General features: G+C 50.6%; 5 protein-coding genes across 5 annotated transcripts; 3 read left to right on the forward strand and 2 right to left on the reverse strand.

Annotated features, from left to right (window-relative positions):
* The first annotated feature begins 293 nt into the window (after window positions 1-293).
* On the forward strand, window positions 294-1614 carry LAESUDRAFT_727268 (uncharacterized protein). Its single transcript, XM_040909189.1, has 5 exons — window positions 294-660; window positions 721-960; window positions 1014-1103; window positions 1159-1310; window positions 1371-1614. The coding sequence occupies exons 1-4, from the start codon at window positions 342-344 to the stop codon at window positions 1254-1256; spliced, it is 747 nt and encodes a 248-aa protein (XP_040763051.1). The 5' UTR covers window positions 294-341; the 3' UTR covers window positions 1257-1310; window positions 1371-1614.
* Window positions 1615-1973: 359 nt separating this feature from the next.
* On the reverse strand, window positions 1974-3100 carry LAESUDRAFT_238860 (uncharacterized protein). The gene is made up of 5 exons (XM_040901691.1): window positions 2772-3100; window positions 2623-2717; window positions 2534-2569; window positions 2336-2474; window positions 1974-2276 (listed from the first exon to the last, which is right to left on the reverse strand). Exons 1-5 carry the CDS (start codon window positions 2815-2817, stop codon window positions 2032-2034), a joined length of 561 nt encoding a protein of 186 aa, XP_040763052.1. The 5' UTR covers window positions 2818-3100; the 3' UTR covers window positions 1974-2031.
* A 284-nt stretch (window positions 3101-3384) lies between these two features.
* LAESUDRAFT_656126 (protein kinase subdomain-containing protein PKL CAK Fmp29) lies at window positions 3385-5272 on the reverse strand (the record flags this gene model as incomplete). Its single annotated transcript, XM_040904596.1, has 3 exons — window positions 3385-4325; window positions 4383-5005; window positions 5067-5272. Coding segments are annotated over 3 exons (1770 nt in total), but the record flags the coding sequence as incomplete, so codon positions are not given.
* A 1208-nt stretch (window positions 5273-6480) lies between these two features.
* LAESUDRAFT_727271 (uncharacterized protein) lies at window positions 6481-7124 on the forward strand. The gene is given in 3 exon segments (XM_040909190.1): window positions 6481-6779; window positions 6799-6820; window positions 6843-7124. 3 exon segments carry the CDS (start codon window positions 6597-6599, stop codon window positions 6923-6925), a joined length of 288 nt encoding a protein of 95 aa, XP_040763054.1. The 5' UTR covers window positions 6481-6596; the 3' UTR covers window positions 6926-7124.
* Window positions 7125-9334: 2210 nt separating this feature from the next.
* Window positions 9335-9694, forward strand: LAESUDRAFT_760480 (uncharacterized protein; the record flags this gene model as incomplete). Its single annotated transcript, XM_040912748.1, has 1 exon — window positions 9335-9694. The coding sequence occupies one exon, from the start codon at window positions 9335-9337 to the stop codon at window positions 9692-9694; it is 360 nt and encodes a 119-aa protein (XP_040763055.1).
* Window positions 9695-15043: the final 5349 nt, after the last annotated feature.

The following is a 15043-nucleotide window of genomic DNA, read 5'->3' on the forward strand; positions in this document are numbered from 1 at the left end:
CCTCACAGAACGTATCAGATACGATCAGTCTTGATTGCATTATCCATGTACAGAGTTTTGTAAAGTTATGGTCGCTGGTCATATTTCGTCCTTCTCGGCCCACATTTTCACATGCGATAGTCAACACTTTTCTCTCCTGGACAAACGAGAGGCGTAGCCACATGCGAAAAATAACAAGCATCGGATGTCGATGAAGGGCGGTGATAGGCGGTGCCACGAAGTCGCGCCACAACGCGCGTACTAGGCCGGCGTCTATTGATTCAGATGCGGAGTCTCACCTCTCCGACTTTCTCGGGTTCTTGTGCACTGTCTCCTCACGAAATTCATCCAACTCAAAAAAAATGGTGTTTGCTTCCTGTACGCTTACAGACACAGAGTTTCATATGGAAGGAACAAGCGAAAGCGGAAGCTCTGCGCCTTCGAGGGCAAGAGGGAGAGGGAGATCGCGCGGTGGCCTGGGCAAGTATCTCCGTGCCCGAGGACGGGGTAGAGGACGTGGACGCCCCGCAGAATGGGGCAAGCGGCTCGTGCTTGAGGATGAAGAAGAGGGAGAGCCTGATGAGGAGGATCAGCAGGAGGTCGAGCGCAAGTATGCGAGGAGAGAGCTCGGGACCAATGCAGATCGATACGCTGAACCCGAGCCCGAGCTCGATTCTGAAGGTACGTAGGCTACCCCGTCTCAATAGTAGAGGGTATTGAAATCAAACTTTGTGAAATAAGGAGAGGAGATTGTTGAACCGGAGGTCGATTTGACATCTTTCCTTGAACGCCAGAGGCTCTCGTCACAGCCGCCTCTCACACCACCGCCACCGGATGAGGACGATATCGACCATAGCCTCGCAGGTCTATCCATCGGCAGACCAACGCGCCAAACTAAGAAAGGAAAGGTGAAGCAGATAGAGTGGGATAAATCACTTGAAGAGATGCGGCGCGATCAGGCTGCTGCTGAGGCCAAGCGGGGTATGCTTCCTCCTCCTTACCTTCGCCTCTTCGCTCATCAGAACTCCATCCAGAATTGAAGACACGCTTCCGTGCACAGACCGCGCAACAGCGTGGTCGAGCGAATCTGCGGGGGACGGCGACGTCCCGAGGAAAAGCACGAAGTGAGTACAGAGCGCTCAGGCGACGTCCTGGCCCCAGACCACTTCCCGATTGCAGGTTATGTGGAAGCACCTCATCTATCGACAAAGACGCGACAACCTGCGAAGCCGGAGAAGGAGGATATGCAAGAATTCTTGGACGATCTCCTAAGATAACGCTACAGCGATGGATATCGAGGAGGGATGCGGACGAGTTATCCCATTTTCTCCGTGAGTGATCTCTATTCGTGCGCCAAAGAACGTCAGGGACCGCGACCGCATGCATCTCAGACGCCCTAGGGTTCCTGAAGATCTCGAGGGCTGTGATACTTTAGACATGACGTGAAGACGTTGCAGAAATTGGATTTCTTTCCTGCGATTCCACCCTGCATATCGGCGAGGGAGATCTCAAGAGCATTTTATGACTAGCTGCCGATTATTCCCCTTCATATTATGTAGTTCAAACAATGCCTGTGAATGGATCGTATCAAGTCAGTTCTTCTCGAACGACTTGCTGTACTCGACTTTAACGCAGATAGTCATGAGATGCTGTTCATCGACATCTTAATCAGAAAAAGTCAAAATCGAGACCGAGTTGCCCTCGCAACGGTCGATGCCGTTGATTCTCCCATTTTTTTTTTCAAGTGGTCATTCAGGTTCAGGTCGCACCATAGTCAACTGTGGCCTTCCTCCGTCAAAATTTATCAATCGACGCATTGCATCTCGTCTGTCATGATAGTCATGGATTCCACAATAAATAGCGTTTTGACCATAGTGAGACATAAGAATACAGGATGGGGGAATAAGTTATCCGTACATAGGGATACCGCATTATAAGGTAACGAAAGAACTGACTGCGAAGGTCTAAAACCAGGAATACAGCGTGTCTTATGACGAATAGAAGACATCCGGAGAAGCGAATGAAAGGGCCCGGGAGGCTTTTGAAGAGTGCCTACGAACGCATTTCCAGCATGACTAGCACCATGAGGATTACAACAACATAGACAGGCCATAGTTGCTTGTGGCTTGCGAGGCTCTGAAAAAGAGCGACAGAGCTACCGACGGAAACTTCTGGCAGGCCATATATGCACTGCAAACTGGAAACTTCCCGCTCGACAAGGGAGGAATTGATCGCTTCGGGTAAGATGTCTATCTCGATGGATGCCTCTGACGAGTAGCCGCACAGTTGCGAGTAGGCTGCTCAATATATGCATCAATGCCTTCGTTCTCTCAGCACAGAGCAATGTCGTACGAACCGTTTAGTTTGGTTGGTACAAGAGTCGCAACCTCTCGGCGGTACACCTCCTCGGTTGCGTTGAGATGGCATTGCATACAAGCCTGCACAACGTCCGGAGGGGCCACAAAGCAGGTGCATTTCGCATTCAGGAAGCATTTCTGATGCGACGACAGAGTAAATCATCTAGCAGTGTGCCAAAGGGAACAACTACGCCTACCTGCGCAGCGCGAATAGGTTGACAAACAGACGAGCACTATTGTAACAACTGAGCATCTCTCTTCAAAGATGGTGAACGAACAATCTCACCTCTATTGTGACCGCCGCAGAATCACCGTTGTCCCCACACGTCAGTAGCTCGACGGCGGAGTTCTGGGTCGGTCTACTCTCTACGAGCAGCGAAGCTAGCAGACAGACATCAGGGAGGCTAGAGCAATATAGTACAGAAATTCACACACCAGCCCAGCCGAAGACCATAGAAAGAAAGAGTCGACCGTGATACATGGTTAAGCGCTCGACGATAGTGCACCGGTGAGATGCAGACACAATACAACAATGCGAGAAGCGAACGAGGATGGAGCCTAGCCAAAGGGAAGACGCAAGTGGGGGAAACAGTGGAGAGGTGCCAGTCGTGTCGGAGGCTTATAGCAGATCATCGTAGGCGAGCACTGTGGCCGCAAAACAATAAGACATTAAGCGCCGCTGATCAGATCACTTCGTCGCAGCGTTCCCTCGGGTTGCGCTCACACGGGGCGGCAATGCACCAGCAGCTGACGACAATTAGAGGCACTGCATCCAGCGAAGGAGGACCGAGCGAGAAGAGAACTGTAGCTGATTCCCAGACGCGTTGATCATGAACTTGCGACCATGGGATGAACGGCAGTTCGTCGAGACAATACAAGAAGGTTCCTGCTGACATCACTTCTCTCCTACGGGGAACGGGATGGGAAGGGCTAGTGAAAGATTAGGGGTTCTTACGCGGGGCCGGCCGGCCATAAACACAGCAGATGAGATACAACACCGCGGAATATCTAGCAAAATCCCTTAACCCAGGGTCTTCAGTTCGATTCATTACATGTATTCCTCTTCGTCCATGTCGTCCAAGGGCCAGTGCGCCGCGACCTGAGCCCGTTCCTCCTCCGACTCGGCCGCCGCCAATCCATCCTCCTTCAACTTCTTGCTGCGTGCCATGGCCTCCTCGTAGTGCTCGGCGGGCACCCAGCCCTCCGGCCCGAAGCCGATCACGTCCCGGCACGCCTCTAGAGACTCGTCCGCTTCTCTCTGTTCTGCATCCAGCTTCATCGCCTCGCGTACGTCATCGGGGTCGAACACGATAGGACATGGCGGGCCTCCCCCCGTGAGCGTCTTCCAGTTCTTCGTTGCTTGTATCAGCGCAACCTTCAGCGCGAGAGTTTCACCCTCCCACGGGTCACTGGCGTGGCGGAAAAGGCGACGGAGGAGCATGCCCATGGGGTCCGTCAATGCCGCGTAATGAAGCTCGTTGTACTTCTCCGTGTTTTTGATGTAGTGATAGTGGACGAGGCGGCGACGGTAGAGTTCCATCTCTCCGCTTTGCTGGATCTCGTCCAAGTTGTCCAACTTCTCCGGTAGCGAAGGCCGCTTCATAGATTGCGAGCCGGTATCATCGTAGTTATGTAGCTGTTGGGGTATACCGGCAAGGAGAAACAGGGGTAGGATCGAGGTGTGTTGCCAATCGATCAGGCCGACAACCTGCAAGTTAGAGTCGCGCGACCTGGAAACGATGATATTGTTCGGCTGGAGGTCGGGATGGCGGATGCGGAAATGACCGAGGGCCGGGTCCCTGGGGATCAGTGACGACGCGATGCGGAGATAGCGCTCCAGGTTCTCGATGTGATCCGACGGGAGCTGCTTCTGGTACTTGTAAACTTCCCTCCTTACGCGCTGGAACGGTAACAGCGGTCGACCGAACCGCCGTAGATAAGCTAGTTCCTTTTCGGCTCCTCTTACGAGCACTGCTTCGGCACTTTCGTCTATAGTTATCAGTTAGTTTGAGGGAATGTTTCATAAAAAGGCAGAGAGCGGCCTACATGGTCCTCGATCTAATTCGAGCTGTGATCTCCTGCCATACCATAAAGGCAGACTTGTATCTGGACCGACGCAGAAACGCTTGTCCTCTAGTGTGATGCCCGGCCAAGAGGCGCTCCTGCCTACATTCTCCAAGTCTTCGGTATAGTACAGGCTTCCGCCAGCAGGGAAAGCAATCGACATCATCTTCGACTCAAGTTCAGCAAGTTGCCGTGAGATTGAAATGATTTCCCTTTCCCCTAGGTCAAACCATATGTCGCTTAAGTTGGTGCCTTGTACGAATTCCATGAAGATATACTCGGTCCCTGCCGCGTTGTTCGTCGCAGGCGAGTATCCGTATACATCAGGTATAGGCAGCCCAAAGGAACGGAGTAAGGCCATAGTAGCCACTTCACTAGCGACAGCGAAGTACTTAGGAACCGTAGCCGGGTACGGGATACGCGCCACCATTTGGAAGCCACCGCGCATGGTGATGAGGAAGGTACGGTTAAACCCACCCTCGGCTAGTTTTTCCAGGCCGACGATATCATCAAGACTCCGATTGACGGACTCCGCTGCAAGTCGACTTAGCTGGTCGACGTTGAAGATACGTCTGCGCTCTGCGTGGCGAAGGTCATCGTTGAAGCTGAACATGTTAGATTATGGGTTAAACATATACCCCATAGAATAACATGTATGAAACTTACATCCATCGCCCTGACGTGTATTCGAAAAGGTCGCTACGAAGATGCGCCATGATAGAGAACGCGCGACGTGGCGGCCAACGGGTCGGGGTGGCGATGGAGCAAGAGTAGGGAACATGAAATAAACGCGGTGAGGAGCGAGGACGGCGCAGAGACAGCCAGACTGGAACTGCCAGCAAGTCGAAGACGAGCCTCGCGCTCCCAAGACAGGCAATGGATCTTGAACCGCAACCACCATCTCCTTCCGCTAGCGCCGAGGGCTCGCCCTCCTCGTCAACGGACCTCGTGCACACAGACTTCACCCCCAAACTTACACTAGCTGTCCGACAGGCCTTACGGCGATGGCAGACTCAGGGACCCTCTGAGCTGCTCACTGACATCGACTCTATGATCGATGCCGCATTTGCGATTCATCAGGCAGTGCTTCGAGTCATCGCCCGTGCTGAGGTGATGAACCACTGCAACCCTGACCTGGACGATCTCCATAAACAGCGACTTCAGGCTGTCGTGGGCAAGTACGATCCCCCCTTCCTTGCCGAATCCCTTCCACCAGAACCCACCCCTGTCCTATCCCCCCCCTCCAACCACTGGACCCGACCTCACAGCGGCCCTCCAGGACCTTCGTTCTGCCATTGACGCCAGGCTCGATGCCTTGGAGACTCGAATGGCGACTGTGACCCCCCCCCATCGCAGGTGACGGCCCCTCCTCCTCCCAAACCTCAGGTACGTGGCACTCCCAAGAAGCGCTCGTACACGGCGGCAGCCACCCCATCTCGTCCGGCTCCTCCCGTGACGACCCCGAATCCACCCGCTCCCCCAAAGGCTCCTGGGCTCAAGCACGCCCCCGAGCCTTTGAGGTATGTGGTTCGCTTCGCTGGCTCCACGCCAGAACACCTGCTTCAGACGCCCCCCGCCCAACTGGTCAGCAATGTGAACGCAGCACTGGCTGCAGTTCCGACTGCTGGAGGACTGACTGCAATCACAGCCTACCCAAGCTCCTCTGGCAACATCGTCCTGGCCTTTCCCGCCACCACATCCTACCGCCGCATTGACGAACACCTCCCGACCATCTGTACTGCCCTCAGGCTCAACCCGGATCACCACATCTCCAGGGATGTCAAGTGGTCCAGGGTCCTCATTGGCAATGTCAGTACACGGGCAGCCTCAGGCGGCGCTGTCCACACGGAGTCGACTTTGTCGACCGAGCTCCTGAAGAACCCCACGCTTGCACGCCTCCGTACCACCCAACCTCCGCGCTGGGCATGCCGACCTGAGCAAATCGACGGTGCTCGCTCGTCCGTCGTCCTCGGATTCGAAGACCCAGATGGCTCCATCCTCATCACCCTCCTTCAGACCCCCCTCTTCGCTTTCGGTACTCCCATCACCACGTCGCGCTGGCATGATAAGCCGCACCTCCGACAGTGTACGAGGTGCTGGGGTTATGGCCACCTCGTTGCAGGATGCACGAAGCCGCCCCGGTGCCGTGTCTGTGCTGGCCGCCATCTCGAATCGGTGCACCGCGCTCGGTGCGCCATGTGCGCGAAGGAGAATCGCGCCACCTCCGACCCCTGTGCCCATGTGCAATGCGTGAACTGCCGTGGTCTCCACCACGTCGACTCCGACCAGTGCCTCAAACGCACATCTTTCCGGAGCGCTGGCCCCGCTCCGACCTCCTCTCTCAAGCGCCCCGCGCTGCCCTCTACTGGTGACTCTGATGTTGCTATGTAGGGGCGAGTGCGACTTTAATTTTCCCCCACGTTCCTTTCTTTCCATTTCTAGCGCCCCCCGTCCACTCCCCTCTGTCACCACAAGGCATGCCCGCATCGAATACAGGGTCAACATGCCGGCGTAGCAACACTTAAATGCAGGGGATCAGTTTTTATCCAGCCTGCTGCGTGGTAGGGTTCGCCGCGCGTCACCCACTCATTTTGTCGATTCCCTCAGTTTCTTCATTCCGCCCCGACATCTCTTTGGCTGTCAACTCACTCCGCCCTTCAGTTCGCCGTCGTGCAATTCACTAACCCTGGTCCAGCCGGCTCTCCTTAATGTTCAACTGGTTACCATGCCCCGCACGCCACTTTGCCTCTGCGGTGAACGAGGTCTGTTTGGTGGGAGTATCTTGGGGGGTTCGATTCCCCTTACACAGTGTTTCTAATAAGTCAACGGACTGACTGCAGCATGGTTTTCGAGTTTGGTCAGGCATATGCATTTTGTTAGGTTATCGGCGCTTGCATGGTCCATGACACAGCTTACCGGGCTTCGTGCCCTTCTACTATACGCCTGCTCTGTTGCGTCCGTGGGACCTGGTGTCCGTACGTTAAGCTTCTTCATCCCCAGATGCGTCTGGTCCTCCGTTGTTACACGATATGTATTTACACACCTCCGACCGCTCCTTCGGGGCAGGATATAAATTGTACTCAAAAAAAAAAAGCTCCCAAGACAGGGCATGCCAATATACGTGGAGTGGCGTCTGATTTCGGACAGATTGACAGTCCGCGCTCCGCTGACATAAGCAACCCTCCGGAAAATGACGTGCCTCCACACAGCCTGCATAGATTTATTTTTCCACGAGAAACCTGATGCAAAAATGGTGAAAATATCTTATGTCTGGATATGGAAATAGTTTGGAAATTGGGCGAAGACAATGAAATTATGTTACGATTGTTTTACTGAAACATATCAGCAATAGTGAAATTATTTCTCAAAGGAAGATATTTCAGTTCAAAAATATGTGATACCGATATGTTTCGGTGAAGCAATTGTAACATAGTTCAATTGTCTCCACCCGATTTCTAAACTATTTCCATATCCAGACTTAAGATATTTTACCATTTTTTCATCAGGTTTCCCGTGGAAAAATAAATCTGTGCAGGCTGTGCCATCGCAAGTGCAAGCGCCTGGGGCCCTCAACCGTTTTAGGCAGTCAACGCCAATGCGCAGCATTTCTCATGCCTCATTTGTGCGAATCCTGCCGTTTGGGCCTCATTCGCAAACGGAGTCCGTTCAAAAAAAACGTAATAAATTTTTGAACTAATCTTATGTCTTCCTGAGCCCTTTTTTGGTATGAAAATGTGCTCCCGCACCCGCAGCTGGTGGTGTGATCGTGGGCAGCTGCAGTGGTCCGGGGTCCTCGAGCACGGGTGCTTGCGCTCACGCGGGGACTGTCAATCTGTCTGAAATCAGATGTTCTTCATCTTCGTGCAGTGTGGCTCAGATGACACGACCGATTGTGGATGTCAGGGTGACATTAATGCCATATTGCTGGGACAAGCTCCACTATGGGAGTGTGGCTTGTTCGCTGAGCTATAAATGCCCCTCCTTTCCTGCTCGGTCCATTTCATTCCATCCCATGTCGACAGTTGTTTCACACATCCTATCACTACCCAACATGACTGCTGTGGAGGAGATAGGCACCTGTACCGTATTTCATCCCTTTAATTCATTTCACGATGATTCTTTCTGTTCCTGCCATGCATAATATCTGTGTATCCACTAACTCTACCAGCATCCGATGTGGGGCAAACAAGCGAGTGGACAAGGAGACGTAGGCGAGAAGAGGCCTGCAGTGATGATCACGCGTCCGAGGGCAGCGGACTGTGACTCGCAAATTCGATCTCCCACGGAGGACTGAACTCACCGAGTTCGATGCCAATCACTTGGATGCACCTGGAACGATGTCTGTCGCCGAAGATGCGGCCCCACTCTTCTTTTGGTTATGCTACCTTCATATTTCCTTATATGTCTGGACTACTATTACCATACTGAGCAAATTCTTGTGCAATTGTTTCCCCATCAATCAAGGACTCCACCTCTGAGCGCTGAGCTACAGTATGGTTTCTGGCCTCTCAAATGTATATAAAGGCATCCTTCCGCCTACAAATGGAGCCAGCTTTTCCCCCTGGACTATACTCGAGCATCGGGATCAGCAATTCAGCTTGTCAAGCATGACATCTTCGAATAAGCCATGCGAATAAGTTCCTTCTCAGCACCCTCATTGTGTACCACCGCATCATTTTACTAGGCAACGTACTATGTTTCTTTACTCTACTTGATCAGCTCATTTACTACGTCGACGACCCTTCGAATGCTACTGCACTCAGAGGCTATCTAACTGTCAGCAGCAAACCCCTCCTCACCGCGAAGAGGTACAATCCGCCTCTAAGGAGTGCTTGATCAGCCCCACCGTATGAATTCATGATTCTGCACTGATCTTGAGACAATGTTGGCTAATGCCGAGGGCATCTAGGTGCCATCTCTTGACTGAAGATAAGATGAAGAAGATCCTGCGAACTGCTGCCGCCCACGCTATCGACGGCAGGACCTGGAAAAAGTTTACCAACCTCACCGTCGGCTGGGGCAAGACAGTATTCCCCCAATATGGGCCCGAACAGGAACAACTCAGTGTCCGCTGGGACTATGATGGGGAGACTGTGGACTCCGATGATACAGTCTACCACAAGTTCCAGCTGCAGCCAAACACAGGGAAAGTACCCACGACAATCAAGAGGTGGAGGGAGGCAAATGGGGGCACTCACACCGTCATGGCTGATGTGTATGTGAAGAAGGACGGTACTAAGGAGGATGTCGAAGAGAGTCTGAAGGCAGCTATCGAAAAGGTTGAGGGTGTCTAGACGTTTTCCTTTCCCTTGGCTTCTATGCCGGACTTGCTATTTTGTCAGACGTCTTCCTTTTGTTATGTTGATTTGGTCATGTTATGTACCAGAAGAGCCTATGCATTTCGATTGCATCTGCCTCGTTCTGTATGTGATCTCTGTGGTCCCTGTCTCTCGCTCCATAAAAGTTCATACATGGATTCCAGTTGTGGGCAAGCCACGCATCGTTAACTCCAGTATATGGGCACACTCTTACTTGCACCTCTTGCACCACCTGTGTTTGACTGGAGTAGAAGTTGAGACATCGGCGGAGGATACACTGCCTATGTAGCATCAACACCGTCTGCTCTCTTTCCCACCATGTCACCCCGCTCGCGGCATTCTTGAGCATCAACAAGACAAGCCGGTCTCGAAAAAAGGGTTAGCCCTGCTCCTGGAGAGCAATCCTTTGCTCCTGGACTTCTTGTCCATCATGTGAGCAAATTGCAAACGATTTGCGAGTAATGGAAATGTCGAAAAGTGAAGAGAACAGAACTGACTGTCAATTGTGAGGAACATTTGCTGTCAGAAGAACTCATCACATGCCTGTGCAAAATCTGATGAAACCCATGCCCAGTTGTCGTCAGAAGAAGTCCGGACAGAAGCACAAGCGCTCAGACGCAATCTAGTCTATTGCAGCGCTGTGCGGCAAGATCCGATGGGAACCCGCACCCATTGCCATCAAGTTCGGACAGAAGCTCAGGCCCACTTGGCCATCGGGAAAAAGGCCAAAAGCTTACACTTCTTGTAAGGCGTGAGAAACAATGTCAGTGTTTGTAACTACGTAAGGGGTTGCAAGTTTGCGGGCAGAGTCACGAAATGCTCACGCACTTGCGCAAGCATTATGAGAACTCTGCCAGCCTGGCATCATCCTGTTGGCTACCTTGAGATCCACCGCAAGGATTTCGACCTCGCAATATTGTCTTGTGATGAGTGACAATACTGCTGATGGGCTTATCAGGGAACTATCAGCCGTTTTGTTACTCGCAATGGCACGGTAAGTCATACACGGCTGCTTGTGCCCTTCTTATCGTGCTGATGATATTCTTGTGTGGGGACATCATGTAGATGGCTGAAGGTAAGTTGTTATGCTCAGGCAGACTGCAAGGTTGCATTTGGATCGGCCACTGCACATGACATGCACCAGCTCCGCTGTCACAGTTTTTCACCACAAAAGTCCGCACATGACTTTTTTCATGCTACAGATCACATGCTTCACCAATATCTCATGCCACTCAGCCACAGACGTGACACGTAGAGATCAGGTGATAGTCTACATCACATGTTATGGTCCAGACCCGTGGATGATACGGTCGGACCCGTCTATTCCAGGATACAATAGAGGCACCCATTTGGGAACAAAAGGAACAAGGACTATTGTTAGGCATCAGCCTTCCACTTCCTATTAGTTTAGCCAGAAGCCCAGGTAGGCACAATGTTCACACCGGAGAACAAAAGGAGATCCCAGATAGGCACGATGCTCACACAGCAGCCATCAATCTTCCCACCCATTGTTCTACTTCCGGACATTTCATTGTTACATGTACGGCCATTAGCTTATACCTGTAGATAGGTAGCTTAGGTAAGATAGCCCGCTGTACGTGTATATAAGACCAGCATGTAGAGGACGAAACCTCAGATTGTTTCTCCTCGTCTACTACCGTAGCACCCACTGAGCTTCACAAAGCTCCTTCATATATCTCTCACCTTCCAGATGCTTGCTTCACCAACAAGTAAGTGTTAGGCTCTCAAGCCACATAAGGGTTCAGGGAGATTTCTTGGGATCAGGGGGATCAGGGCGGCACGTACCCCATGACCGTTCCTTTTTAGTCTTTTTGATCTCTTGCCTGGCGGTGCCGTGACACCCGCCAGTGTGCCCCAGCACATGATCACCTCGCCTTGCCTCTGTGTGCCCGGTGCATGCACATTCCAAAGTGTATCCTGACTCTAGTGCATTCATCGCAGTCACACCGACAAAGCTTGTATTCCGTGATATGGCAGAAATCACGGAAATGGGTATGTTTGCTCCAAATCGCTACATGACATGCCGCTATGCTCATCGTGGCTGGTCACCCAGTGCAGTACAGGAAAGAGTCAACTATGAGCATCCGCAGCATTGTGCTGCAGCCTCTGAAGCTACAATTCTATGAAATATAAGGTAATCGGCATAAGAACGCCACCATATCTACAGACCAACACATGCCAAGCTCTGGCAGTCAACATTAAGCTGGTCTCAACCATTCAGAGCTGCAAAGGATCGCAATCTTGTTGAATGCGATTCAACAACCTCGTCAAGTGACCACACAGTTGAGCAGCATATTTAGAGCAGTGCGCGCTGCGTCTCTCAGAGTACAATGTTAATCCCTCTCCCAACACACACATGTCCTCGTCATCTTCAGCATCCCTCCCCTCTGAATCATCTTGCTTGAGCTTTCCAGCTGCTGTGGACAAGCATTTTACACCTTTTGATGTTCAGCTCACTCAGACAGGTCACCAGAGAGATGCAGAGACCGACACTATCTTTTCACATGGCCATCACTTTGTACGATTATAATTTTGATCTGCAGCACCCCTTTGATGGCATCCTTTGTGGCTGCTTGTAGTAAAGGTATGTCCTACAAATGTGTGCCAGCAATGCGGCCATTCATGGCATGCATGAAGTCAATGTGGCATCCATTGCCTATGCCGCTGTGCATGTATGATTAATTGTGAACCTTCATTGCAAGCTGCTCCTAATTCATGTTTCAGGTCTTCGCACTGTCTTCTGCAGCCACTCACAGCAAAACAAACAAGGTGTGCAACAAGGTTGTACTGCAGCATCTTCACATTTATTGATGATCACCGAAGGGAGCAGATGAATGTGTTATGTGGTGAAACTGGTATGGGCTCCTTATTCTTTTGAGTACGAGATTGACTGACATCCCGTATAGACAAACCCCCTTCATAATGCGACAATCGAAGGAGTCGCTATTGAGTCACACATTTGGTGGCTTCGTGGTGTCATATTCTCACTCGCAAAGGATGCATAACGATTCTCTACAAGTCGCTGTGTTAATCTAGATTATTTTGTATTTTGATCGTGGTTTGTAGCAACAAGCTAGGTTCAAATATTATCATGTTATTGTTATCTGCTACATGGCCGGTGATGAACTTCAGAATGGATATCAGCATGTATAAGGCGAGTATCAGCCTTGCATTACCCATTCAGGGTGGTGGCCTTCTGGCAGATTCACATGTAGATATCTTGCAAGTTACATACTACAAGAATTCACAATCTGAATGCCCGAACACAATGCATCATCAAAGATTCAGACAAGGGCAAGGATATAACAGCCTCATCATATCTCAACAGGCTGGTTGACCTTACAAATGCCTTCATGTCGGTATCTTCAATAATAAGGCACGCCATCAGTCTGTTAAGTCTTATGGGTCTGATATATCTTATAAGGCCATACAAGCAGTTATAAGGGGCATACAATTATGTTTCCGTTTTCCTGATGGCCTACTCTCGGGGAATTGACATTTAATTTCCTATATCAGGTAAGCACTGATGATGATTCGAGTGCCCAGCAGTGTCATGGATCCCTTGCCCCGGCATTCCTGTCACACCTGTGGGGGTGGCATTTCTCGACCTCTTGTTATATGCTGTAGGGCTCTCTAAATACATGTAAAACTTTTGGGTGTCAGCTATTACTTTATTTTGTAATCTTAGTGCAGATGGTTAGATTGTTGTCACAGATTTTCGCCACAAAGTCCACACGTGACTTTACCCACGCCACTCAGCCACAGACATGATGCGTAGGGATCAGGTGATAGTCTACATCACATGTTATGGTCCAGACCAATGGATGACATGGTCGGACCTGTCTATTCCAGGAAATACAAGGGTGTCCATGTTGGAACAAGGACAATTGATATGGATCATCTAGGCATTCAGCTCAATGAATAGCCAGTACCACAATAAGGAAAGGTCACAGAAGCCCGGGGATTCCCCATAGCATTGCTTGAATCCCACGAGGAAGAACCCTCTTCACCTTATTGTTTCACAGAGACGTTCCTGTACTAGTACATATTAGGATAGATTCGCTCACATGAGTATGGCCTTTTGTTCCGGACTTGACCAATACTGTAGTAGTCAGCGGGATCTAGTTCTGGATAGGTCAAGTAGTAGTAGTAAGCAGCCCATCCTGTACATGTATATAAGACCAGCATGTAGAGGACAAAACTCCAGATTGTTTCTCCTCGTCCACCACTGTAGCGACACACTGAGCTTACCAAGCTCCTTTTATACATCTATCATTTTTCCATAACACATTGCTGCGTAGCCAGTAAGTGTCAGGCTCTTTAGCCATTTTCAGGGATCATCAGGGGGATCAGGGTGGCACGTTCCACGTGACCTGTCCTTTTATAGTCTTTTGATCTCTTGTCCAGCGTTGCTGTGACAGTTGTGCCATGCAACATGCTGAAATATTTGAATAATTATCATTATTCCTAATTATTTGAGATGAGCCTCAAGGTCCAGAGTCCAAGGGAACTAAAGGCTCAAGCTCTCAATTCAAGTCTCAAAGCCTCAGGGACTCAGGCCTCAATGATTTCAATCAAACTCAAGGTCCAAATGTTCAATGTTCAAGCATCAAGCTCACCTGAGGTAATGCACAGTCTCCGGCCTAAGTCACAATGATTAAGTTATGGTCACGATTCTATGACACTTTGATCAACACATCCTTAAGTGCCTAAAATCTTGTAGGTCTTGAACATTTGAACAGTGACCAGTTATTGCTTGACTGTTATCTTAAGCCTTTGATTCTACAATACTAGCCCTTCATAGGCCATGGACATGGAATGCATTGGGTTGTATACCACACCTGTCAGGTGACCAACACATCCTCACAAAATGTGATCATGTGCCCGAAAGGCATGGAACCCTGCCGTTGCTATTTATATGTTGCTGTCTCCATGCACATCGTGCTCAGTTCACCCCTCATTGCACTGATTGTCTTTCGCTCAACTTGACTTTTTTTTTCAAGACTTCAACCTTCAACCTTCAAGCTGCAACCTTCAAAGTTCTCTGCCTTCACCTTTTTCAATCTCCTCAAATGCTGCTGTCAGATCACCAACTGGAGGTGCATCTCAGTCGATGCATCTCCATGGGATTTTACAGCTCAGCCATGGCATGGTCCTCCATTCCAAGTATGCAAAAAGGCAGCTGGTAGGTATCCAGGCTGCTGGACTACTCGCACTTGCAACCATCTATCTGGGTGAACATCACACAGAACTCTTGCAAGGTATGTAATCAGCAAGTCCACAAAGTGACACGATGAACCTGCT

The sequence above is a fragment of the Laetiporus sulphureus genome (genome assembly GCF_001632365.1).
Source record: "Laetiporus sulphureus 93-53 unplaced genomic scaffold LAESUscaffold_27, whole genome shotgun sequence".
Taxonomy (NCBI): Eukaryota; Fungi; Basidiomycota; class Agaricomycetes; order Polyporales; family Laetiporaceae; genus Laetiporus; species Laetiporus sulphureus.